Below are 24,802 nucleotides of genomic sequence, written 5' to 3' on the forward strand. Positions count from 1 at the left end.
GCCAGTGATGGTTCTAGCTTGTATGGCTCCCTGGGTGAACCCCCGCCAGAGTTAGCACCATTCTGCACTAACTGTCATTTTTATTCAGACATTTGGAACAACACAAATAAATAATCAGAACATTTTAAACTATATAAATATAATAATATATACAAAAATAAGACTCATAAATATCAAAAAGAATTAACAAAGACAAATAGAAACAAATTTGTGTTGATTTGGCACTGGAGCATCAATACATTACTCGTCCCCCAACACTGTCAACCAATAGTTTATATTATTCTTCACGATTTCGCATAAACTAGAAAAAAATGCAACAATATGTCTGTGGAACTATATATTCACAGTACTATGAATGAACTGTGTTTTATTGGTAGCATTTCGTAGTGTGACTGATTTTACTAATTGCATTAGTACTGTACAAAGTTAGAGGTGCGCTTTTTGATAGATTCCCCTGCTCCCCCTATCTCGGGCTTCCAGTGGGGAGACCTGAGGTCATCCTACCCCCGGCCCCCTCCCCATCTCGTACTTCTGAGTGGGAGACCATCCCAGGCAGTAGCCTGCCTAGCTCACAAACTAGAATCAGGGCGCCCACTCCGACTAGGTTAATTGACTCACAGTCCCACGCGGTGACATGATATCATTGACGTGACGTGCAAATGAGTGATAAAAAAACAATCACGCAATTATCACCATTCCAATTTTTTTTTGTGCGGGCACCCCGTGCTGCCCCCGGCAAGATGCCGCCCAAGGCGGCTGCCCATGTTGCCTATGGCTCTGTGGCTCTGTCCGACAATACCCCCGGACAGGGCCAACCAGGCAGGATATAACCCCACCCACTTTGCCAAAGCACAGCCCCCACATCACTAGAGGGATATCAACAGACCACCAATTTACTACCCTGAGACAAGGCCGACTATAGCCCACGAAGATTTCCTCCGCCCGACCGGATAGGAAGATCACGTCAGTGACTCAACCCACTCAAGTCGAGTATAACGAAAAAAGCCTGGCACAACGTGATGCACCCCTCCTAGGAACGGCATGAAAGAGCACTAGTAAGCCAGTGACTCAGCCCCAATAATAGGGTCAGAGGCAGAGAATCCCAGTGGAGAGAGGGGAGCTGGCCAGGCAGAGATAGCAAGGGCGGTTTGTCACTCCAGTGCCTTGCCATTCATCTTCACACCCCTGGGCCAGACTACACTCAATCATAGGACCTACTGAAGAGACCGAGTCTACGTCTCTCACATGGATAGGCAGATCATTCCATAAAAATGTTTCTCTATAGGAGAAAGCCCTGCCTCCAGCTGGTTGCTTAGAAATTCTACTGAACAAAAAGGAGGCCTGCCTCTTGTGACCGTAGCGTACGTGTAGGTATGTACGGCAGGAACAAATCAGAGAGATAGGTAGGAGCGAGTCCATGTAATGCTTTGTAGGTTAGCAGAAAAACCTTGAAAAGAACCCTAGAGTGTAGAGTAGCTAGCACTGGAGTAATATGATTTCTTTTGGGGGTTCTAGTCAAGATTCTAGCAGCTGTATTTAGCACTAACTGAAGTTTATTTAGTAGTTTATCCAGGTAGCCGGAGAGTAGAGCATTGTGGTAGTCTAATCTAGAAGTGACTAGAAGCATGGATGAACTTTTCTGCATAATTTTTGTACAAAACGTTTCAGATTTTTGCAATGTTACGAAGATGGAAAAAAGCTGCCCTTGAAATATTCATGATATGTTCGTCAAAAGAGAGATCAGGGTCCAGAGTAACGCCGAGATCCTTCACAGTTTTATTTGAGACGACTGTACAACCATCAAGATATATTGTCAGATCAAACAGCAGATCTCTTTGTTTCTTGGGACTTAAAACTAGCATCTCTGTTTTATGTTAGTTTAAAAGTTAAACATTTGTCGCCATCCACTTCCTATTGTCTGAAACACGGGCTTTTTGGGAATTTACCATGTTTCATCAAAATGTACAGCTTTTTGTCGTCTGCATAGCAGTGAAAGTTGACATTGTCTGTCCGAATGACATCACCAAGAGGTAGAATATATAGTGAAAACAATAGGGGTCAATGGTCCTTAAATGGAACCTTGCACCCATGGGAGAGAATCGTCACATGTTTGATGGTGGGTAGCTTGGTCAGCAGCAGCTGAAAGACAGGAGGGAGCAGCATCTGCTAGAGAAGATGCTGGGGCTGCCCGCACACAACAATGCCGGTGGTCAGCGGAACCACTACCTTCTCATCGTTTCCTGAGGGTTGGAACACAAAATAGATTAGTTGAAAGGCACACTGTCAGGTCTGGAGCAAATTAACTTATATAGAAAAGTATTTTCTTCCAAAAAATAACGTTTGTAAACTTCAAATATCACGACAGGAAAATGAAAATAAATTAGACTTATTCCAGTCCATATCATAGATCAGCTCCCTTTCGGAGTCTCTGGTACTGTCCCCACTGTCCCCACTGTTGACAATACACAATATTTACTGGTATGTAAACAAAAGCTTGACTTGCAGCAAACAAAATGTCACATACAAGAACTCAGTGGGGGAGGATGGGACTACAATATGAATATAATTCCATTTTAATTCATGCCGTGGAATAGTCGTTATATTGTAATATTGCTGTAGCCTTCAGTATAGATCTGGGCGTAGAGGTGGTTGAGAGAGCACACGTGGGCTACGTCCCAATTCTCCACCCTTCTCCCTAAGTGTGCTCACACACACACACAATGTCCCCCAAAAAAGAAACAATTGTAAAACAAAATGTTATATTGTACATGTACACGCTTTATCTGCCTTTCCAAAGAAACCTATTTTGAAAATGTGAACATACAGTATACTTTATGGAAAAGAGTTGTATGTTTCTGAATGATGCACCATGCTGCGTTGTTGACAATAAGACCGAGCAGCACAGATTAACATTCAAACTCCCTCATTATAAAAGCCTCCTTCATAAATCCTGACGAGGGCGTTCATATACCTCAGTGGATGAGGGCCGAAAAATATTTTAGCAACTTCAACTGCACACAAGTTGCTGAACTTCTTCACAATTCATGCACAGTGGTTGGAGAGCAAGGTAGCGACAGAGTTCATATAGAAATCTTCATATAGAGTTCATATATATATAGTTCATATAGAAATGTATTTTCATGTCCAAAATACCCAGCAGTAGCAGCAGAATTTTAAATACTGTATACAGTCTATGTAACAGACAGATAAATTGTTTAGGTCATTCTCATACGCGCTGTGGAGTCTGACGAGAGACTAATCTTAGTTTAATAAAAATGTTGACATCTGTCTGGTTCATGTTTTTTCCTCCTTTATGTAACACAGCGATCAATTGTTTAGATCATTCTCATACTTACTTACTTACTTACTGACTTTATTGTCCCCATGGGGAAATTTTGTTGCAATGATATGTACACATTTAAAGTGGCGTTTAAATACAAAACAAAATTGACAATACAACTTTCATATAAGTTACATAACAATAAAACATAAAAAAAAATAATAATAATAATAAAGAAAGAAATAAAACACTTTAAAAAAAAAAGACTAGCCTGCTGGCCTTACGGAGTCGATAGGAACATTAGCCTGAGCTATTTAGGAGGGATATCACACCTGGCACAAATGATTGTCTAGTTCTGTTTTTCCTGCTGAGGGGTGCCCTATACCTGCGCCCAGAGGGGAGTAGTTCAAAGTCCAGGTACAGGGGGTGGCTTGGGTCTAAAAGGATTTTGTGAGCCTTACGGAGGGCCCTGACCTTAAAGATCTCATCCAGGGCTAACTGTTTGACTCCAAGTACCTTGCTTGCTGTGGTAATAATCCTTCTCAACATATTTCTCTGGCTGACAGTGGCATTGCCAAACCAACAAACAATACAAAAAGTTAAAATACTCTCAATAAAAGATTTGTAAAACAGAGTCAATATAGTACAGTCTACATTAAAAGATCCCAGCTTTTTGAGAAAGTACAGTCTCTGTTGGCTCTTTTTGTAGATCAGGTCTGTACATTTACTCTACTGAAGCTTATTGTCCAAAAGGACACCCAGTGTCACGACTTCTGCCGAAGTCGATGCCTCTCCTTGTTCGGGCGGTGCTTGGCGGTCGACGTCGCCGTTCTTCTAGCCATCGCCGATCCATTTTTCATTTTCCATTTGTCTTGTCTTGTTTTCCCACACACCTGGTTCTCATTAACCTCATTATGTGTTGTGTATTGTCTGTTTCCCCCCATGTCTTTGTGTGGTATTGATTATTCTGTTTCATGTTATGCGCACATTAGTCTGTTGCGCTGGGTTATGTTAACCAGTATTGTTATTTCGTGTTCACTTTGCCGTGTGCTTTTGGTTCGCCTAAATAAAAAGCTCCGTTGGCTACCCAACATCTGCTCTCCTGCACCTGACTCCCTTACAGCCATTTACGCATACCTGACACCCAGATATTTGTATTCCTCTACAATTTCTATATTCTGACCTCTGATTGATGTTGCAGAGGTAGGTGTTGTACGCTTTCTGAAGTCTATGCACATCTCTTTCGTCTTGTTGGTATTGAGGACCAAGTGTGATTCCTCACACAACTCTACAAAGTCATCTAGGACCGGGCCATGATGTTCCTCGTCATCATGCAACAGGCTGATCAAGGCAGTGTCATCAGCGAACTTAACGAGGTGTCTGTCAGTATGGGAACTAGTACAACTATTAGTGTACAAGATGTACAGGAGTGGGGACAAAACACATCCCTGAGGAGAGCCTGTGTTGGTATTGCGTGTATCCGACACGTGGGGACCTATTTTGACTCGCTGTGAGCGTTGGCTCAGGAAGTCCAACCAGCCCCCCATCTAAGGAGAAGTCCCGAATGAGTCTCTGTGCCAGAATGTAAGGCTGGATTGTGTTGAAGGCAGAAGAAAAGTCAACAAACTGAACCCTGACGTGGGATTTGGCACCCTCTAGATGTCTATAGACCATGTTAAGGAGGGTACGAATGGCATCATCAACTCCTGTGCTAGGCTGATAGGCAAACTGAAATGGGTCGAGAAGCTTCTGGGTGACACTGAGAATATGACTTTCACAACTTTCTCAAAGCATTTCATTACTAAGGATGTCAAGGCGACAGGGCGGTAGTCATTCAGCACAGAGGGATTAGATGCTTTAGGAATGGGTATAATTATTGAGTTTTTCCACAATACTGGCACGTGTTGCTGGTCGAGTGAGGATTGGAAAATGTCTGTAAAAACACCAGCCAATTGTCCAGCACAGTGCTTTAACACTTTTTTCTCATAGACGGTGTAGAGTCTGACAAGAGACTAATCTTAGTTAAATAATAATTTTGACATCCGTCTGGTTCATGTTTTTTCCTCCTTTATTACACTACAAATTACTTTATCATAATTGATATTATTAAAAACGGTACTATATCATTTCAATCACACAGTGCTCACATAGGCCTACTTAATTAATACACTGTACAGAAAATCATTTGAAATATAATTCAGCTGATAATAATTCGAAAATAATTCATTAAGAAAAACGGAATATGATGCAACACAAACTATAAACACAGACTAAAAAGGAATGACCCTTCACAAGACTTAATAATTCATACCAACTTCAGAACATTTTAACAATCAAATGTTTAAATAAACAGACAAATGCAGAGGAGAAGGAGGACATAAGGAGATGGGGGACTTCATCATGAGAAAAAGACTGAAAGTTGAGAGAGAGTGGAGTGGTCTCACTACTACTTCTGTACAACAAGAGGAAGCAATCAAATTGAGGAGAACCAATAAGTGAGTATGGGAATAAACGTGCTGCGAATCATATCTGAAATACGTATTGGCCTTGAAATACAGGGAAATAGAATGTAATGTTCTCATGACAAAGTCTTTGATCCTCTTAGCAACAGACGGTTCTTGCGGTTCCCTGAAGTTATGATCGGCATACAGTATGGTCTGGCTTTCACTTATTACAGTAGATCACAGGTTTTCTGGAAGTGAAGTGTTTGTTGGCTTTAGAGTCTAATGGTTTGGATCAGTCCTCTTGAATGTGCATGGGGTTCATAACCACGGTCGTGGCATCCTGGAACAAGGGATTTTTTGTCTGAAACACAAAAGAACCAAACAAGAGAGAAGTTTAGTACAGAGGGAGCATCATGTTATCTACAATCAATTTCAACACCTAACCTTATAAATCTTGCATTAAAGACTCATTAAGTTGATTATTTTCTTTAAAATCAATACAAAACAACCATAAGAAGACCAAACACATTCACACAAATAATGATGAAATTCATATAAAAAACTATGAAACAGAATAATAGAAAGTTATTTGGTTATGACAAGCAACCAGTTATTGCAGGGACATTTAGCCTATCTCACGTCATGGTGATTCATTGTCATGTGTGTGCTGATCTTTCTCTCACATCTTGCCAGACTTCGGCCTCCTTTGCTTTGAGGAAGCTGTCATACTCTCTCCGGTAGTGGAGCTCTAGCATAAGCCTGCTGATGAGGATCACTGCGATGCCAATGAAGATGATGCTGGACACAGAGCTGCCGATGATCACGTAAGTCTTGTCAATAGAGCCTGCCAGGAATGTGGAGAGGAAGCGTTTGTAGTAGAACATGTGACCTGACTGGGCCCCAGCTTCAAATATTGAACAAACTTTTTGTCTAATGTTAACAACATTTTATCAAACAACTATAGCAGTATAGGGCAGAACAAATACGTCATAGGAATAGTCTTTTTTAGGTGAGCCTAAACGCTAGTAATATTATAAATTGCTACAATGAGCATTGAGATCCGAAGAAGTGAAAACATTAGGACATAAAATGAAAATAAAGGATGACGATTAGAGATAAATTGAAGGTCTCACGAGGCAGATCTGCGTAGAAGATCAGGATGTTGCCATCAGGCAACAGCTCCACTTTGTAGGAGATGGTGTCTTTACTGCAGGGGAACTCCTGGGGTCCCTTCATCCAAGTGAGCTTGACTGAGCCACAGAGTTGGCTGCAGTTACTCTTTAGGCTGCTACTCTTCTTTTTCTCCAATTCACATGTCACACAGTCCCTGAACATAAAGACAGGTTAACAGACATACTGAAGGTACACACACAACTTTTGTTGTTCTATCCTCGTGGGGACCTAAAATTAATTTATATTCAAAATAATGTTTTCCCTAACCCCTAACCCGAAACCTAACCCTAATCCTTACCCTTACCATAACCTTGACCTTAAACCCCAAACCTAACCTTAACCCGTAACCCTAACCCAAATCCTAAACCTAACTCCTAACCCTTACCCTAACCCAAACCCTAATTCTAATCCTAACCCTAACCCCTGATCTTAAAATAGCCTTTGTCCTCACGTGGATGTGGGAAATATCCCCACGAGGGAGAATTTTCCTTGTTTTACTATCCTTGTGGGGACTTTGGGGATTTTAGGTCCCCACAAGGATAGAAGAACCAACCCCCCACACACACTGCATTATTGTAGCAAAAGTAAACTGTTGCTGTACGGTCACTATTTAAGACCTAAGCTTTGTCAACCTGGAAGCTCAATCCAAACTCACTTTAAGTTATTGTCTTGTACTCACAGGAATTTTGGGCATGCGTTGGCAATCTTTGAGCAGTTTATGCCAAAGAAGTGTTTGTTGCACTGGCACTGGTTACACTGGCATGTTCCCTGGCCATTGCACAGCTTCCCAACAGTCCTGCACTGGTCGGTGAGTTTGGAACAGTCACATGCAGAGCCTGTGTAGTTGTCATTACACTTACATGTTCCACAGTCACACTGCCCATTACCTGCAGAAGACATTACACGGCTGAAAAATGGGCTGCAATAAAATACAACTAAGGAACACATTCTTCAGCCAATCAAAATGCATGGCAGGAACTAACTGTTTGAGTTTACTCACCACCGCAGAGCATGTTGTTGTGGCGGGCACAGCTGTTGTCATCACATTGGCAAAAATTGCCGCGGTGGATGCCCTGACACGTACACATGCCACACTCACAGCTCCCATGCCCGCTGCACAGCTGCGAGGAGTTGTCTTGGCGACATGTTGCGGCCATAGAGTCGGCAGAGGTCATGTCCTTAGGCCGCTCACACTCACACCTCTGACCCAGGTGACCCTCATCACAGCTAAAGGGCATAGTATTTTACAAAAACTATGAAAAGCCAGGGAAAAACAACAAAAAAACAGGGGAAATTCTGATACTTATAGCCTATTTTGGGCCAGGAGTTGTTTCTGGTCAGGTTACGTGATCAGGGAAGACTCCTATTCCTACTCATCAGTATCTAAACAACACTTTAATCACTTTCTCTGTATTCACTTTCTCTGGAGAACAATTGGGTTGAATCCCCTGAAGTTTTGATAACATACAGTATATCTTTGATACATTTCTTTGACTACAGAAACTAGTTTACTGCTCTGTGGTAACAGTCAGACTGCAGACAGCAGCTGTTTCCCTTACTCTGTGCAGTTTGTAAGCACAGTTCTCTATCTCACCAAACAGGAGGTGCTGTGAGTTCTAGTCAGAATTTTAGGACTTGCCTGCAGATGCCGCAGGTGAGCGTTCCAATTTCATTGCAGTGTGAGGACTGCTCTTCTCTGTCTTGGCAGTCACAGTCACACAGGGTTTCCACAGAGACCTTCAGAGTCTCGCTGATGCCCTGCAGTTTTAGGGAAAACGTCTGCTTCTCCTTCAGACATGTTGAGATGTTCAGGCTTACCGTGAAGTTGACCTGGGAGCAAGGGAGGGGATAATACACAACAAATTGTTCTATAAGTCCAAGTTACATGACTAAATCCTTTGAAGACATGAGCTTTGCTGTTCTTATTCACATTATGATCTCTTCCCCCGCCCCTGCTTTGTGCCAGACCTGCTGGTTGAGCTTGACGTTCATGCACTCGCCCCTCCTCTGCCACGGGGTGTTGTCCCCTTTTTCAGGGGTGCAGTGGGATCTGTAGGTCACGTCCAGACCTGAGGGAGCTTCATGGTGCTCCAGTAAGATGGTGGAGGACAGGTTCTGTGAATAGATATGCATTACTAGATAGAACAGCTGATGATGTTACATGTACGTCTATGTGTCTAATAAATGGCATTTCATTGCAAAGCCACTTTTGATTGTAAGTAATGCATTTGCAAAAGTAATATATATTTCTCTACTTTTAACATACTCCTATCTAGAGAAATGTAGGTCTATCATGTATGAAACCTTTGAAGTCCCCACTAGGAAGATTTAGACATAATTTGCCACAGCCTATTTTTAGACCTGTGAGAGCACAGCACACACTATATACATCAGTAGGTAATCATGATGCCATGGTTTCCAATGAAAATACGTATGAGAGCTAGTTCTACCCTTTTAGTCTGCAGTGTGACTCATGAGCATAACCACAGACATGCTTTTATTTCCAGCTTCAGTATCTCTGTTTCAAATAAAGCTGTCCTCTTTTTTGGTCATTGCAGCCATTCGCCATTTTGCAGTAGCTTGTTAACTGTATTCTAAGCTTGAGATACTCACACTGTAGGCCTCTGAAATGAGCAGGACCACGTTGCTGGAGTCGTTCTTCAGGACTCCCACCACTGACTGAGGGATTAGTTTACTCAATGCCTAGAGAAGTGTGTGTGTGTGTGTGTGTGTGTGTGTGTGTGTGTGTGTGTGTGTGTGTGTGTGTGTGTGTGTGTGTGTGTGTGTGTGTGTGTGTGTGTGTGTGTGTGTGTGTGTGTGTGTGTGTGTGTGTGTGTTTAGGTATGGGCACAATAGAGAGAGATGGGAGGAGGTATAAATACTGAGGTTGAAGGTCCAAGGCAGCTGTTTTTATCTGAATATCAAAGCATTTCTTGGTACCATACTGTGAATGTTTTCAATTAAAATGGTAAAAAAGAAACAAAAATAACTTCTTAGCAAACAGAAGTTTCTCAAGCAAGAATTTTGCTGGGACTGTGGAAGTGGTCTTAGTGGGGAATGGAAAAATTAAAACTAGCTGTTATTGGCAGAAAGGTTTGGAACTCTCTTTCTTATTGGTCTATTAACTCATGTCACCAGGCAGGCCAAAACTTCATCCCACCAAAACAGCCTGAAATTTCAGATGGTCTTTAAAACAGCTCTTACACTAAAAGGGTATTATTATCATTTTCACAGTATTATTCCAACCTCATAGGGTGGAAATATATAGAAACACAGAGAAATCATGTTTTTGCCTGCATTGGGCCTTTAAACATTTTGTGACATTTTGTGATCTGCTCTTACAAACAACCTCTCCTGTCAGTTCTGACCTTGTAGGCAGCAACACTGTCCTCGGTGACAGCAAAGATGAGCTGGATGTTATTGGTTGCCAGGACGCTGGCAAGCTGGCCAACCGACGGGTAGTCCTGAGACACATACAGGAAGTGGAGTAAATAACCACAGAAAGATGTTGTAGTACACCAGTTCTCCTGCAATAAATGTTAGCCTCTATCACTGAAACAAACTCACGTCTTCTAAGTGTTGATCACCCTTCTCCTCTCTTGATAACTCACATATTTAGTGCCATCGTAGAAGCCAGTGTCATTGAGATGGCACATGCCGTCATGAGGCTCGAATATACCAGCCAGCCTGCCATCCCCGGCAATGTGGAAGGTGTCATCTGACGTGTAGACCAGGATCCGGGTGACATTGTTCCAACCAATCACACTCTGGAAGGAAAAAGAGAGACACAGAGTGACAGAGATGGTGTGAGGCAAGTAAGAGAGGGAGAGTAAAGAGAGAGAGAAAGAAGGAAAAACCCATAGAAAAAGAAATATGGATGTTCTAGACATCCTTGCCTCCAATCTATAAAGTGGAGGTGACTGTGTTTGGTTATGTATGACACTACCTGGCAGACAGCTGCCTGCATGATTGCGTCAAAGCCTGCCTCGGGGGAGTCCAGGTTTCCAGAGATGATCTGGTCGCTGACCCTGGTCTTGAACTTGTCCACGTCTTCTGTGAGTCTCAGAACATTTTGGAAGCTGAAGGCAGGTTGACAGATGTTCAGGCGGTTGGGACAGGGGTTATTCTTCTTGGCTTTCACCTGGCTGACGTATGGCAGAGCCACCTTGTCTACAAATGAGCCGAAGCCTGACAGCGGAGAGAGGAGAGGGATAGAGATGGACAGGATGAGGAGAGGTGGCACAGTCGGATGACTACACACAGTTGATTGAAATCCTGACATGAAATCCTATCTTCTGCATAAGTCTGTCTCCTCAGCACTCACCTATGCGGACCTTCTGGGTGACTTTTTTCAGCGCAGAGAGGATGTCCTGGCCTAGGTTCTTGATGGTGTCCAGGTCGTCCTTCATGGAGAAGGACAGGTCCATCAGGTAGTACAGGTCTATGGGGTAGCCCTCGGCTCTCTTGAATGACACATTGAAGGTCTGAGGGACTCCTGAAACAAACGGGTCAGCTAGAACAGTTATCAACTGCAAATACATGCATCACTACAATACTTTACATGACGTCGTTACTTCTATTACTTTGCACGGCTTCAAAAATAATCTATAAAGCACCACCACAAATGTCAGATTTCAGACCAGTCCCTGTTTGAATTTCAGATTTCAAACCTGTCCCTATTTGTATTTCAGATTTCAGACCTGTCCCTATTTGTATTTCAGATTTCAGACCTGTCCCTGTTTGAATTTCAGATTTCAGACCTGTCCCTGTTTGAATTTCAGATTTCAAACCTGTCCCTATTTGTATTTCAGATTTCAGATCTGTTCCTGTTTGAATTTCAGATTTCAAACCTGTCCCTATTTGTATTTCAGATTTCAGACCTGTCCCTATTTGAATTTCAGATTTCAGACCTGTGCCTGTTTGTATTTCAGATTTCAGACCAGTCCCTGTTTGTATTTCAGATTTCAGACCTGTCCCTGTTTGAATTTCAGATTTCAGACCTGTCCCTGTTTGTATTTCAGATTTCAGACCTGTCCCTGTTTGTATTTCAGATTTCACACCTGTGCCTGTTTGAATTTCAGATTTCAGACCTGTCCCTGTTTGTATTCTGAGAAATACTTCCTTTTAGGAAGAGTATATAACTCTCACCAACTCTGAGTTTGAAGAGGAGGTTTTGTGGCTTAAGCTGGACCACATTGCCTGGGTTGCTGCTGAGATCATTATTCTTCAGAAAGACTGGATCTAATCGGGGGTTGATGATGTCCATCTGCTCACAACGCCTGGTCCTCAGAGACTCAGCAGTGTCACACCTCCGCTCACTGGACTCTCCAGACTTCAGGAAGTCCTGTCAGGAGGATGTGTATTATGGTCTTAGTTCAGTGTGTCGGACTAAGGATAGAGAAAATAAAACACTGACTCACACGTGGGGTGCGAGATTATCATGTGGGACTGCCTGCTGTCAATCCAACATGTTGGGGTATATCTCTGTATAATTATTATCTTTAAAGATACATAGGACATGTCATTATTATAGATAGGACCTATAGATTAGACTGTTGCTTTGGGGAAGAGGGGTTTGGTTGCAGGGAGAAATGACAGAGTTAAAGTCAAAGCCAACAAACATTTGAAGGTATCACTAATATCTTGACCCAAAAAATATACCACAGAAATTAACAGGAAATGCATGTGGAAATAGAATAGAAAGACGGAAGTGAGTCTGACATCAGTAGCACGACTAGCTTAGGAAACCACAAAGCGCTGCAACAGCACAATACACCATTCAATTATCAACCCCAAACTGAGAGCAGGATAGAGAACACACACATGTTGTGTAAGACATGAGCACCCAAGCAAGACAGTGTGTTTACTGATTCTGATTAAGACAATCCACTGGGCACACACTGGTTGATTCAATGTTGTTTCCATTCATTTCAATGAAATTACGTGAAACAACGTGAAATAGATGATGAACTGACACCTGTGCCCAGTGGGATTTGATAGCTGACTTGAAATATTAGCTTGAATCAATAAAACCGTTTTTAATTGTGAGCAAGAGCCTCACTGATAATTTTCAAAAATCTAAGCAACATAAGCGTGAGATAAAGTCTGTCATACTTTCTGATGTCAAATGAAGGATCAATGATAGTGATACATGATTGATGATTCGAGACCATGGGACTATAAGGTTCTGACTGCGCAAAGCATAGTTCTGAGATATTGAGCTTTGATATCCCAGATCTCAGAGGTTTTGGAGTGAATTCTTCTTTCATAACCCATTAAGGTCCTTACCTTTAGGTACCAAAAGTACAGAGTATCAAAATCTTAAGACATTTGGACATACGTTTTTTTAGGCCGTGCAATCGCAGATAGAACCTTATGGCTCTGAAATGTCAATCTGGGTTCAGACATAAGGTTCTATCACAGAATGTTCAAATTATTTCAATTTCAATAGCTAAGTACAGACATTTAATGATTAAATAAAGAGAATACCCTTCCTTCTTTCTAAACACATCAAATATATTAATTCATGTTCATCACACATTTGTTAAAGCGATAGTTCTCTGAAATGAAAAATACACTATATCCTATGGATACCAAGCAATGTTGTTAAAGCTTAGCTCTGGATGAGTAAACTGACATATTTTTTCTGGTCTATGACACCCAAAGTCAGTAAACTACTTGATAGCTATCAATAAAATGTGGCAAGTTTGGAATTTTTGTGTGAAATACCTCTTCCATGGAGGTTTTCATGTTGGTATACAGTACTCAGACCCCTTCCCTTATCCACATTTTGATACGTTACAGCCTTATTCTAAAATTGATTAATTACCTTTTTCCCCCTCATTAATCTACACACAATACCCCATACTGACAAAGTGAAAACAGGTTTTTAGATATGTTTGCTAATTTATTAAAAATAAAAACAGAAATACCTTATTTACACAAGTATTCAGACCCTTTGCTATGAGACTAGAAATTGAGCTCAGGTGCATCCTGTTTCCATTGATCATACTTGAGCTGTTTCTACAACTTGATTAGAGTCCACCTTTTGTAAATTCAATTGACTGGACATGATTTGGAAAGGCACACAGCTGTCTATATAAGGTCCCACAGTTGACACTGCATGTCAGAGAAAAAACCAAGCTATGAGGTAGAAGGAATTGTCCATAGAGCTCTGAGACAGGATTGTGTCGAGGCACAGATCTGGGGAAGGGTACCAAACCTTTTCTGCAGCATTGAAGGTCCCCAAGACCACAGCGGCCTCCTTCATTCTTAAATGGAAGAAGATTGGAACCACCAAAACTCTTCCTAGAGCTGGACGCCCGGCCAAACTGAGCAATCGGGGGAGAAGGGCATTGGTCAGGGAGGTGACCAAGAACCCGATGGTCACTCTGACAGAGTTCCAGAGTTCCTCTGTGGAGATGGGAGAACATTCCAGAAGGACAACCATCTCTGCAGCACCCCACCTATCAGGCCTTTATGGTAGAGTGGCCAGACGGAAGCCACTCCAGTAAAAGACGAATGACAGCCCACTTGGAGTTTGTCAAAAGGCACCTATAGGACTCTCAGACCATGATAAACAAGATTCTCTGGTCTGATGAAACCAAGACTGAACACTTTGGCCTGAATGCCAAGCGTCACGTCTGGAGGAAACCTGGCACCATTCCTGCAGTGAAGCAAGGTGGTGGCAGCATCATGTTGTGGGGATGTTTTTCAGCGGCAGGGACTGGGAGACTAATCAGGATCGAGGGAAAGACGAATGGAGCAAAGTACAGAAAGCTGTGCAGCGATGCTCCCCATCCAACCTAATAGAGCTTGAGAGGGTCTGCAGAGAAGAATGGGAGAAACTGCTCAAATACAGGTGTGCAAAGCTTGCAGGGTCATACCCAAGAAGACTCGAGGCTGTAATCACTGCCAAAGGTGCTTCAACAAAGCACTGAGTAAAGGGTCTGAATATTTATGTAAATGTGATATTTTTTTATTTTTTATTTTTATACCGTACATTTGCAGAAATGTCTAAAAAACTGGTTTTTGCTTTGTCATTATAGGGCATTGTGTGTAGATTGATGAGGGAAACAAATAATTTAATCAATTTTAGAATAAGGCGGTAACGTAACAAAATGTGGAAAAAGTCAAGGGGTCTGAATACTTTCCAAATGCACTGTATGTACACTGAACCAAAATATAAATCCAACATGCAACAATTTCAAGGATTTTACAGTGTTACAGTTCATATAAGGAAATCAGTCGATTGAAATCAGTTCATCAGGCCTTAATCTACAGATTTCACATGACTTGGAATACAGATATGCATCTGTTGGTCACAGATACCTCCATGCCCCTACTAAAAAGTAGGGGCATGGATCAGAAAATAAGTCAGTATCTGGTGTGACAACCATTTGCCTCATGCAGCGCGACACATTTCCTTCACATAGAGTTGATCAGGCTGTTGATTGTGGTCTGTGGAATGTTCGGTTTCAATGGCTGTGCGAAGTTGCTGGATATTGGCGGGAACTGGAACATGCTGTCGTACATGTCGATCCAGAGCATTCCAAACATGCTCAATGGGGGACATGTCTGGTAAGTATGCAGGCTATGGAAGAACTGGGACATTTTCAGCTTCCAAGTATTGTGATATGGAGCTGTGCATTATCATGCTGAAACATGAGGTGATGGCGGCGGATGAATGGCGCGACAATGGGCCTCAGGATTTCATCATGGTATCTCTGTGCATTCAAATTGCCATTGATAAAATGCAATTGTGTTGGTTTTCCGTAGCCTATGCCTAACCACACCATAACCCCACCGCCACCATGGGGCACTCTGTTCACAATGTTGACATCAGCAAACCGCTCACCCACACGACTCTATACACGGGGTCTGCGGTTATGAGGCCGGTTGGACGTACTGATAAATTCTCTAAAATAACATTGAAGGTGGCTTATGGTAGAGAAATTAACATAAAATTATCTGGCAAGAGCTCTGGTGGATATTCCTGCAGTCAGCATGCAGTCAGAAATTGCACAATCCATCAAAATGTGAGACCTCGTGGCATTGTGACAAAACTGCACATTTGAGTGTGAGCTTTTATTGTCCCCAGCACAAGGTGCACCTGTGTAATGATCATGCTATTTAATTAGCTTCTTGATATGCCACACCTGTCAGGTGGATGGACTATCTTGGCAAAGAATAAATGATCACTAATAGGGATGTAAACACATTTGTGCACCAATTATGAGATAAAAAATATTTTTGTGAGTATGGAAAATTTCTGGGATCTTTTATTTCAGCTCATGAAACACGGGACCAACACTTTAAGGCACCTGTATTTATTTGTGTATACCATAAAAAAAGCTTATGTTATGGCAATTCTTCTGAAAAAGTGGTGAAAAAAAATCAAAATGATTTAAAAAGAGGACCAGAACCTATGATATGTATAATCAAGGCCTTGAGACTATAAAGCCTTGCAGACTATATCTGCTAAATGTCTAGTTTTGAGATTAGTATTTTTTAATTGGAAAAGTTGTTACAAATCTGTATAGAAGACGCAAAAGACATACCGTTTTCAACCGTTGGAACCATTTACTTAATCATTCATGTATATCTTTTTTTCATCCTTTTTACCTTTGTGCATTATACATTTTTGACTTCATCAATATCATCTGGAATCTGTTTAGAACACCCAGAATCTATTGCTTTGTTTTACCATTCATCAACTGGAATCTGTTTGACAAACCTGGACCTTTTGGTGAGTAATAAATTACATTTTAATTGCAACTAGAACAATAACTCTCTTAAGTCTTTAAATGGGGAAAACGTGTTGGAACCAGTCTTTTTAAAAGCAGCTATAGCAGACCTGGGTTCAAATCAATTATGCATTGAAGCCACCGTGCAGCCATCTTGGTACTCTTCCTCCATTGTAATTCTTTTGGGGGAAGTTATAGAAATGCATTTATTAATCTCTACATTAGTTAATGACACATTTATTCTATTACAGACACCGTAATGCATACTTTTAAATTATATAATCTAATCATAAAAAAATATATATACAGTGGCAAGAAAAAGTATGTGAACCCTTTGGAAATACCTGGATTTCTGCATTAATTGGTCATCAAATTTGATCTGATCTTCATCTATGTCACAACAATAGACAAACACAGTCTGCTTCAACTAATAACACACAAACAATAATACATTTCATGTCTTTATTGAACACACCGTGTAAACATTCACAGTGCAGGGTGGGAAAAGTATGTGAACCCTTTAGTAACTGGTTGACCCTCCTTTGGCAGCAATAACCTCAAATAAACGTTTTCTGTAGTTGCGGATCAGACCTGCACAACAGTCAGGAGGAATGTTGGACCATTCCTCTTTACAAAACTGTTTCAGTTCAGCAATATTCTTGGGATGTCTGGTGTGAACTGCTCTCTTGAGGTCATGTCACAGCACCTTAATTGGGTTGAGGTCAGGACTCTGACTGGGCCACTCCAGAAGGTGTATTTTCTTCTGTTGAAGCCATTCTGTAATTGATTTACTTCTGTGTTTTGGGTCGTTGTCCTGTTGCATCACCCAACTTCTGTTGAGCTTCAATTGGCGGACAGATAGAATTAGCATTCTCCTGCAAAACGTCTTGATAAACTTGGGAATTAATTTTTCCGTCGATGATAGCAAGCTGTCCAGGCCCTGAGGCAGCAAAGCAGCCCCAAACAGTGATGCTCCCTCCACCATACTTTACAGTTGGGATGAGATTTTGATGTTGATGTGCTGAGCCTTTTTTTCTCCACACAGTGTTGTGTGTTCCTTCCAAAACAACTCAACTATAGTTTCATCTGTCCACATAATATGTTGCCAGTAGCACTGTGGAACAGCCAGGTGCACTTTTGCAAACTTCAGATGTTCAGGAATGTTTTTTTTTGTGTCCTCCCATGAACACCATTCTTGTTGAGTGTTTTACGTATCGTAGACTTGTCAACAGAGATGTTAGCATGTTCCAGAGATTTCTGTAAGTCTTTAGCTGACACTCTAGGATTGTTCTTAACCTCATTGAACATTCTGCACTGTGCTCTTGCAGTCATCTTTGCTGGACGGCCACCCCTAGGGAGAGTAGCAACAGTGCTGAACTTTCTCCATTTATAGACAATTTGTCTTACCGTGGACTGATGAACATCAAGGCTTTTAGAGATACTTTTGTAACCCTTTCCAGCTTTATGCAAGTCAACAATTCTTAATCTTAGGTCTTCTGAGATCTCTTTTGTTTGAGGCATGGTTCACATCAGGCAACGATTCTTGTGAATAGCAAACTTTTGTGTGTGTTTTTTATAGGGCAAGGCAACTCTAACCAACATCTCCAATCTCGTCTCATTGATTGGACTCCAGGTTAGCTGACTCCTGACTCCAATTAGCTTTTGGAGAAGTCATTAGCCTAGGTGTTCACATACTTTTTCCAACCACCACTGTGAATGTTTAAATGATGTATTCAATATAGACAATAAAAATACAATAATTTGTGTGTTATTAGTTTAAGCACACTATGTTTGTCTACTGTTGTGACTTCGATGAAGATCAGATCAAATTTGATGACCAATTTATGCAGAAATCCAGGTAATTCCAAAGGGTTCACATACTTTTTCTTGCCACTGTATGTATATAAAAACACTGAGAATGTTCAAATACACAACCCACAACAAGTACTTTTATTTGAGTATTTGGAATGATTATTTGTAAAAAACAAATAGTCTACCAAATTGTAATTGAGAGTATTTTCAAATACTTATTTCAAATTCTATTTTCAAAAACCTGGGTTAAATGCATGGGAGTGTATTTGAGTCAGTGTATTTGAGTATTTTCAAAAACTTTCCAAGTGTATTTCCAAATACATTATAATATTCAACTACTTGTTTTTTCAAATAAAAAATATCTGAATATTTACTTCAAAAGGTATGTGAAAGTAATTGAGATATTTGAAATAGTATTTGAACCCAGGTCTGGTCTATAGAAGTGGCCTTTTGGTATCTTAGAACCTAGCCACTACACTTTGTTTAATGAGTAGTGCTATGGTGAAGAACCTATGCAGTGCCATACGTCTGTAATTTGACACTAGTATAAATGGTTGAGGATCTAGAAACAAAAGATATTCTAACAGTTATAGCCAGGGGTTGGAGCCAGTTCAGGGAACAGAAAGAAAACCTGAAAATTATGACATTTTTGTAGGAATAGAATCAGAAATGAAAACAAAAGTGATATATACTGTTCTGGATCAGAAAAGTAATTTTACGTTCCGGTCATTTTTTTATAGTCCCACAAAATATGCAACAAATTGCCTACACAAAGACCTCACTGTCACTCATAAACTTATTCCAGTGTCTGCCTGCCAGCTGAAAATCTTTCCCAGTGCGTGTGTGTGTAGGCTACCTGTCCCTCCCCTCCCTCCGAGGGCATAGTCTACTGTAACTACTGACATTACAGGTGTGATTCAGAAATTAGGGAGAGAGATTTTTAATTAGAGAACGATAGATTATATTTTCAATGCTAGTTAAGGATACTATAGTTTTCACATTTCACAATGGATTTATTAACTACAAAAAGCTAAGACGTGTTTTTATTTTAATTATGGTGCCGCACTGCACACACAAGCTTGTTAGCTAGCTAGCTTGTTAGTTAGCTAGCTTGTTCGTTAGCTAGCTAGCTTGTTAGAGAGGGAAAAAAAGAGAAATTGAAACTCTTTGTCTTCCTCTTCCTCCTCCTCGTCGCCCACCTCGCATACGCACTCGTCCTCTCACATTGTTTCTTCTATCCATTCTCAGACTTTCTCCTTCCCACCCTCAACCTGTTTGCTCTCTGAACTGGCTTATATTGGTTGTGTCGCATCATTTGAAACAGGTTAAATCAATTTTGAGTGGTTGTGTTCTATCAATGACATGTGTTCTCTATTTGTATTTGATTGTTGCCACTTGTGTTTACCAATATGGATGACATGTGCATTAGAGTGCAGAATGTGTTTTGAGAATGAGAATGTGTTTAGAGTTTTGCTGAAAAGTCTAAGTGAGATCTGCAGATTGTGTTTTACCATGTGAAATGGTTTAAGGTACTGACAACAGACTGCATAATTAGCTAAATGAGTCCAGGCAACTGAGAACTGAGCCAATGGGTTTTAGTGTTTTAGCAATTGAGAAAAACTGTAATAAATTACACAATGTAAATGTGACAATATTTTCATGTTGCACACCTTTTAGTTGTCTCATTAAATGCTTTCAATATGTGTACATGCATTTCTAAAATGTATGGTTGGTTTGAGGTTAAGTAATTGAAATGTGGAGCTATTGACATTTTAAAATTATATTGTGTAATTTACTGATGGTTCCTAACTAGCCCCATAGAGAAATCGAATGTCAAACCAAATTGACCGTGGGCATTATGATCTGGTCGCATGCAGCTGCGCTCTGGATTGATGATTACTTGGGTGCTGCCAGCTGTGGGCAGGCTTGAAAACCCAGAAAACTGTTACAATACCCTTCATTCCATGACATACACATTTTTCCTAATTATCACCAAATCTCTATTTTGGACCAGAATGATACTATTTACACTTTGTAGTACATGTTGACACTAAAATAAATGTTTGTGACTCATATCGATGCCACATAGACTGTTTTCAAAACAAGAAGTTGCTTATTACGTTCAGTTGCTCTTAAAGCATGGGAAAACGCCAGTGCCAGCCAAATACACGTTTGGGATGGAGACTTAGCCACAGGAAGTGGGGGTGCTGAGGGTGCTGCACCCCCTTAAAAATCGGAATAAATGTATTTAAATATCTATAATTTTATTTGAGGATTTTATTTTTATTTTTTTACAAAAGTAGTGCACTGAGCCTTTACTATACCTGTATTAGCGGACCGATATAGCCTTCTGTAGCTTGGGCAAAACATTTTACAGATTTTTTTCAGTAATTATCAGTTGGAGGGACATTCAGGCGCACATTTCCTAAGGTCACAAAGGGGCCGTAAAGTCTGAATCGGCCCCTTTGTGACCAAAGGCTGTCACCCAGCCAGTCAGACAAGCTGCAATATTTGATCTGCGGTCTGTAGTTTGTGTTAATCAACGTCTGACCCATTTCAGACACCAGCCAACTTCCTTCCCAGAACATCTGCAGCGTGTTTATGTGAGAAAGAGAGAGAGAGAGCGAGAGAGAGAGAGAGAGAGAGACAGAGCGAGCACATCTTTAATGAAGCCCGTAGATGAGAGTTTCTATTTCTCTTTTTTTCCTCTCTGTATTGTTGGGAAGAACCCGTAAGTAAGCATTTCACTGTTAGTCTACACCTGTTGTTTACGACGCATGTGACAAATAATTGTATTTGATCCTATTGTTGTAAGTAGCTCCTACAGTGTGAATGGCCTAATGCCGTCGTCCCACGTGTTGTCCACAGAGAAGCCAACTCACAAAGCAATCAAGTCCAAAGTATAGCAACACTCAAGGATAAAACATGCAACAGTTTGAAACAAAGAAATGAGGCAGCAGCAGCAAGCCAGATGATGCATGATAAAGCTGACCTTGTGTTTGCACCAGGCACATCCAGGGCTCCTCAGGCAAGCTGAACATGAGGGCTGGGACACACATCCTTGGGGGACCCCTGACACATCAAACACAACAGTGACATTAGTAATGATCCCTGACTCTCTCAGGCAGAAATTCACAGCAGAGGTCTAGGAGGGTCTGCTACAAGGACGAAATTGTGGCGTACATATTGGGGGGGATGAACAGTAGACGGTGGATCCAGGTGGTACCCCCTCCGGATTTTTTTTTTGACATTTTAAAACACATTTCCTGCAGTTCTATTATGCCTCTCTTGAGGGGTATGTTGAGGTGGATGTAGAGGGGGATTTTGAAAGTATAAATGGAAGTATAAGTGGAAGGCCCCCCCCCAATTTTTTTTGTTACCATTCCACTAATTCCGCTCCAGTCATTACCACAAGCCCGTTCACCCCAATTAGTGCCACCAACCTCCTGTGTTTCTTAACAATCTCTACAGCTTCCGTCCAAAAACCAATCCTGTGAAATGACGTCAACACATACTGGAGGAGTTACTGGCTAGCTACAAGTGGCTATCTTAGCTAACGAACTAGCTACGTTGGTTGTGGCGTGCATGACCAGAAAGACACATTGATGAACCACCAAAGGCCCAACCCATTTCTGTTTGAAAGTTGGACTGTTTTCGTGCCCAAAGTCGACCGTTAAAGCAAGGGCCTGTTCCCCGTGGCAATTTCGCCTTTGGTTTGCTAAATTAATATAGGGGAAATACTGCTCTCATAACGGACCTGCCATTACCCATGTCTGCCTTGTGCCAGGTACCAGTACCAGGGTTGGGGTCAATGCTTGTCAATTCCAGAAGTGAATTCTTACTCAACGATTTCAAAATCACCATTGGAAATAAATTACACTTTCTAATTATTGAATAAGAATTTCAAGTCAATTCCTCTATTAAAATGAGATACGCCCAACCCTGACTAGTAGTTGTAGATGGGAATGCACTTACCTTGAATTTGGTTCTTGACTAGTAGTTGTAGATGGGAATGCACTTACCTTGAATTTGGTTCTGTCCCACACAGTACAAGAGAAAGGTCCCTAATATAAAGATCCCAACCATTGCCTGAGGATATAAACGGAGTGAGCGATAGACAGAGTGAATGAGGGTCTTCTTCTAGAAAGAGAAAGTCAAGAGAGCGTCGTGAGAAGACAGGGAGCAGGAGGCGAGCACAGAACACAGCAGACAGGCCACTTCCCCTTGAGTTCTCACACGTTGTCAACCACACACCCCACAATGTTCATTGTCTCATGTTTTCTAAGTCGATCCTCTTGAAAACGAGAAAAATAATCACTAACTAATTTTGAGCCACTGGTTTGAAACCAGAGGCTTTCTCCCGTCTCCTTAATGTGAGAAATGAAACTCAAAGCTAAACCAAACCTTATTTCTAATTGAGAAACGTTCCCTGGAGCTTCTAATATTGTTATGATCTCAATAAGTAATTGTAGTGATTTGAATATCACTCTTACGCTTACAAACACTTGCTTTCTCATCCATAGCTACTGTACACCCAACGTTCATCCAGCTACTGTACACCCAATGTTCATCCAGCTACTGTACACCCAATGTTCATCCAGCTACTGTACATACATTACACATACATTTCAAGGCCTGCTTAGAACTTGTCTTTAGGGCTTCATTAAAGATATTCTCTCTCTCTCTCTCTCTCTCTCTCTCTCTCTCTCTCTCTCTCTCTCTCTCTCTCTCTCTCTCTCTCTCTCTCTCTCTCTCTCTCTCTCTCTCTCTCTCATAAACACGCTGCAGATGTTCTGGGAAGGAAGTTGGCTGGTGTCTGAAATGGGTCAGGCGTTGATTAACACAAACTACAGACCGCAGATCAAATATTGCAGCTTGTCTGTGTAACGGCTTTCTAGCTCTTCCTCCTCCTCGGACGAGGAGAGGAGAGAGGGATCGGAAGACCAATGTGCAGCGAGGTATGATGACATATTATTTATTTAAACAAGACACAAAACGAACTATACTTGATTAACTACAAACGACGTAGACGCACCTGAACATAAGAACTTACGTATAACGCATGAAAACAGGAACAGACTACATAAACCGAACAAACAAAACCGAAACAGTCCCATGTGGCGTAACATAACACAGACACAGGAGACAACCACCCACAACAAACAATGTGAAACAACCTACCTTAATATGACTCTCAATCAGAGGAAACGCCAAACACCTGCCTCTAATTGAGAGCCATACCAGGCAACCCATTAACCCAACATAGAAAACACATAACATAGACTACCCACCCAAAACTCACGCCCTGACCAATTAAACACATACCAAACAACAGAAAACAGGTCAGGAACGTGACAGTCTGACTGGCTGGGTGACAGCCTTTGGTCACAAAGGGGCCGATTCAGACTTTACGGCCCCTTTGTGACCTTAGGAAATGTGCGCCTGAACGTCCCTCCAACTGATAATTACTGAAAAAAATCTGTAAAATGTTTTGCCCAAGCTACAGAAGGCTATATCGGTCTGTTAATACAGGTATAGTAAAGGCTCAGTGCACTACTTTTGTAAAAAAAATAAAAAAATCCTCAAATAAAATTATAGATATTTAAATACATTTATTCCGATTTTTAAGGGGGTGCAGCACCCTCAGCACCCCCACTTCCTGTGGCTAAGTCTCCATCCCAAACGTGTATTTGGCTGGCACTGGCGTTTTCCCATGCTTTAAGAGCAACTGAACGTAATAAGCAACTTCTTGTTTTGAAAACAGTCTATGTGGCATCGATATGAGTCACAAACATTTATTTTAGTGTCAACATGTACTACAAAGTGTAAATAGTATCATTTTGGTCATAAAGTCAGTCTGGTCCAAAACAGAGATTTGGTGATAATTATGAAAAATGTGTATGTCATGGAATGAAGGGTATTGTAACAGTTTTCTGGGTTTTCAAGCCTGCCCACAGCTGGCAGCACCCAAGTAATCATCAATCCAGAGCGCAGCTGCATGCGACCAGATCATAATGCCCACGGTCAATTTGGTTTGACATTCGATTTCTCTATGGGGCTAGTTAGGAACCATCAGTAAATTACACAATATAATTTTAAAATGTCAATAGCTCCACATTTCAATTACTTAAAAACCTCAAACCAACCATACATTTTAGAAATGCATGTACACATATTAAAAGCATTTAATGAGACAACTAAAAGGTGTGCAACATGAAAATATTGTCACATTTACATTGTGTAATTTTTTACAGTTTTTCTCAATTGCTAAAACACTAAAACCCATTGGCTCAGTTCTCAGTTGCCTGGACTCATTTAGCTAATTATGCAGTCTGTTGTCAATACCT

General features: G+C 41.1%; 1 protein-coding gene across 1 annotated transcript; it reads right to left on the bottom strand.

Moving 5' to 3' along the window:
• Positions 1 to 5,336: 5,336 nt before the first annotated feature.
• On the bottom strand, positions 5,337 to 22,697 carry itgb7 (integrin, beta 7). The gene is made up of 15 exons (XM_038969692.1): positions 22,478 to 22,697; positions 21,448 to 21,527; positions 12,046 to 12,241; positions 11,222 to 11,392; positions 10,844 to 11,085; positions 10,509 to 10,664; positions 10,266 to 10,361; positions 9,511 to 9,600; positions 8,866 to 9,012; positions 8,537 to 8,727; positions 7,898 to 8,124; positions 7,577 to 7,784; positions 6,858 to 7,051; positions 6,408 to 6,568; positions 5,337 to 6,085 (listed from the first exon to the last, which is right to left on the bottom strand). Exons 1-15 carry the CDS (start codon positions 22,539 to 22,541, stop codon positions 6,017 to 6,019), a joined length of 2,292 nt encoding a protein of 763 aa, XP_038825620.1. The 5' UTR covers positions 22,542 to 22,697; the 3' UTR covers positions 5,337 to 6,016.
• Between the last annotated feature and the right edge of the window lie 2,105 nt (positions 22,698 to 24,802).

This window comes from Salvelinus namaycush, chromosome 2 (genome assembly GCF_016432855.1).
Source record: "Salvelinus namaycush isolate Seneca chromosome 2, SaNama_1.0, whole genome shotgun sequence".
In the NCBI taxonomy this organism is placed as follows: Eukaryota; Metazoa; Chordata; class Actinopteri; order Salmoniformes; family Salmonidae; genus Salvelinus; species Salvelinus namaycush.

Bases quoted from the DNA above. Each gene is read 5' to 3' on its own strand.
- itgb7 (XM_038969692.1), bottom strand. From the start codon at position 22,541: ATGGTTGGGATCTTTATATTAGGGACCTTTCTCTTGTACTGTGTGGGA. The intron at 8,728-8,865 runs GTCTGGCACAAA...CCTTGCTCCCAG, and splicing joins ACGTCAAGCTCAACCAGCAG to GTCAACTTCACGGTAAGCCT. The intron at 6,569-6,857 runs GTGAGACCTTCA...CATTCCTGGCAG, and splicing joins CTTCTACGCAGATCTGCCTC to GCTCTATTGACAAGACTTAC.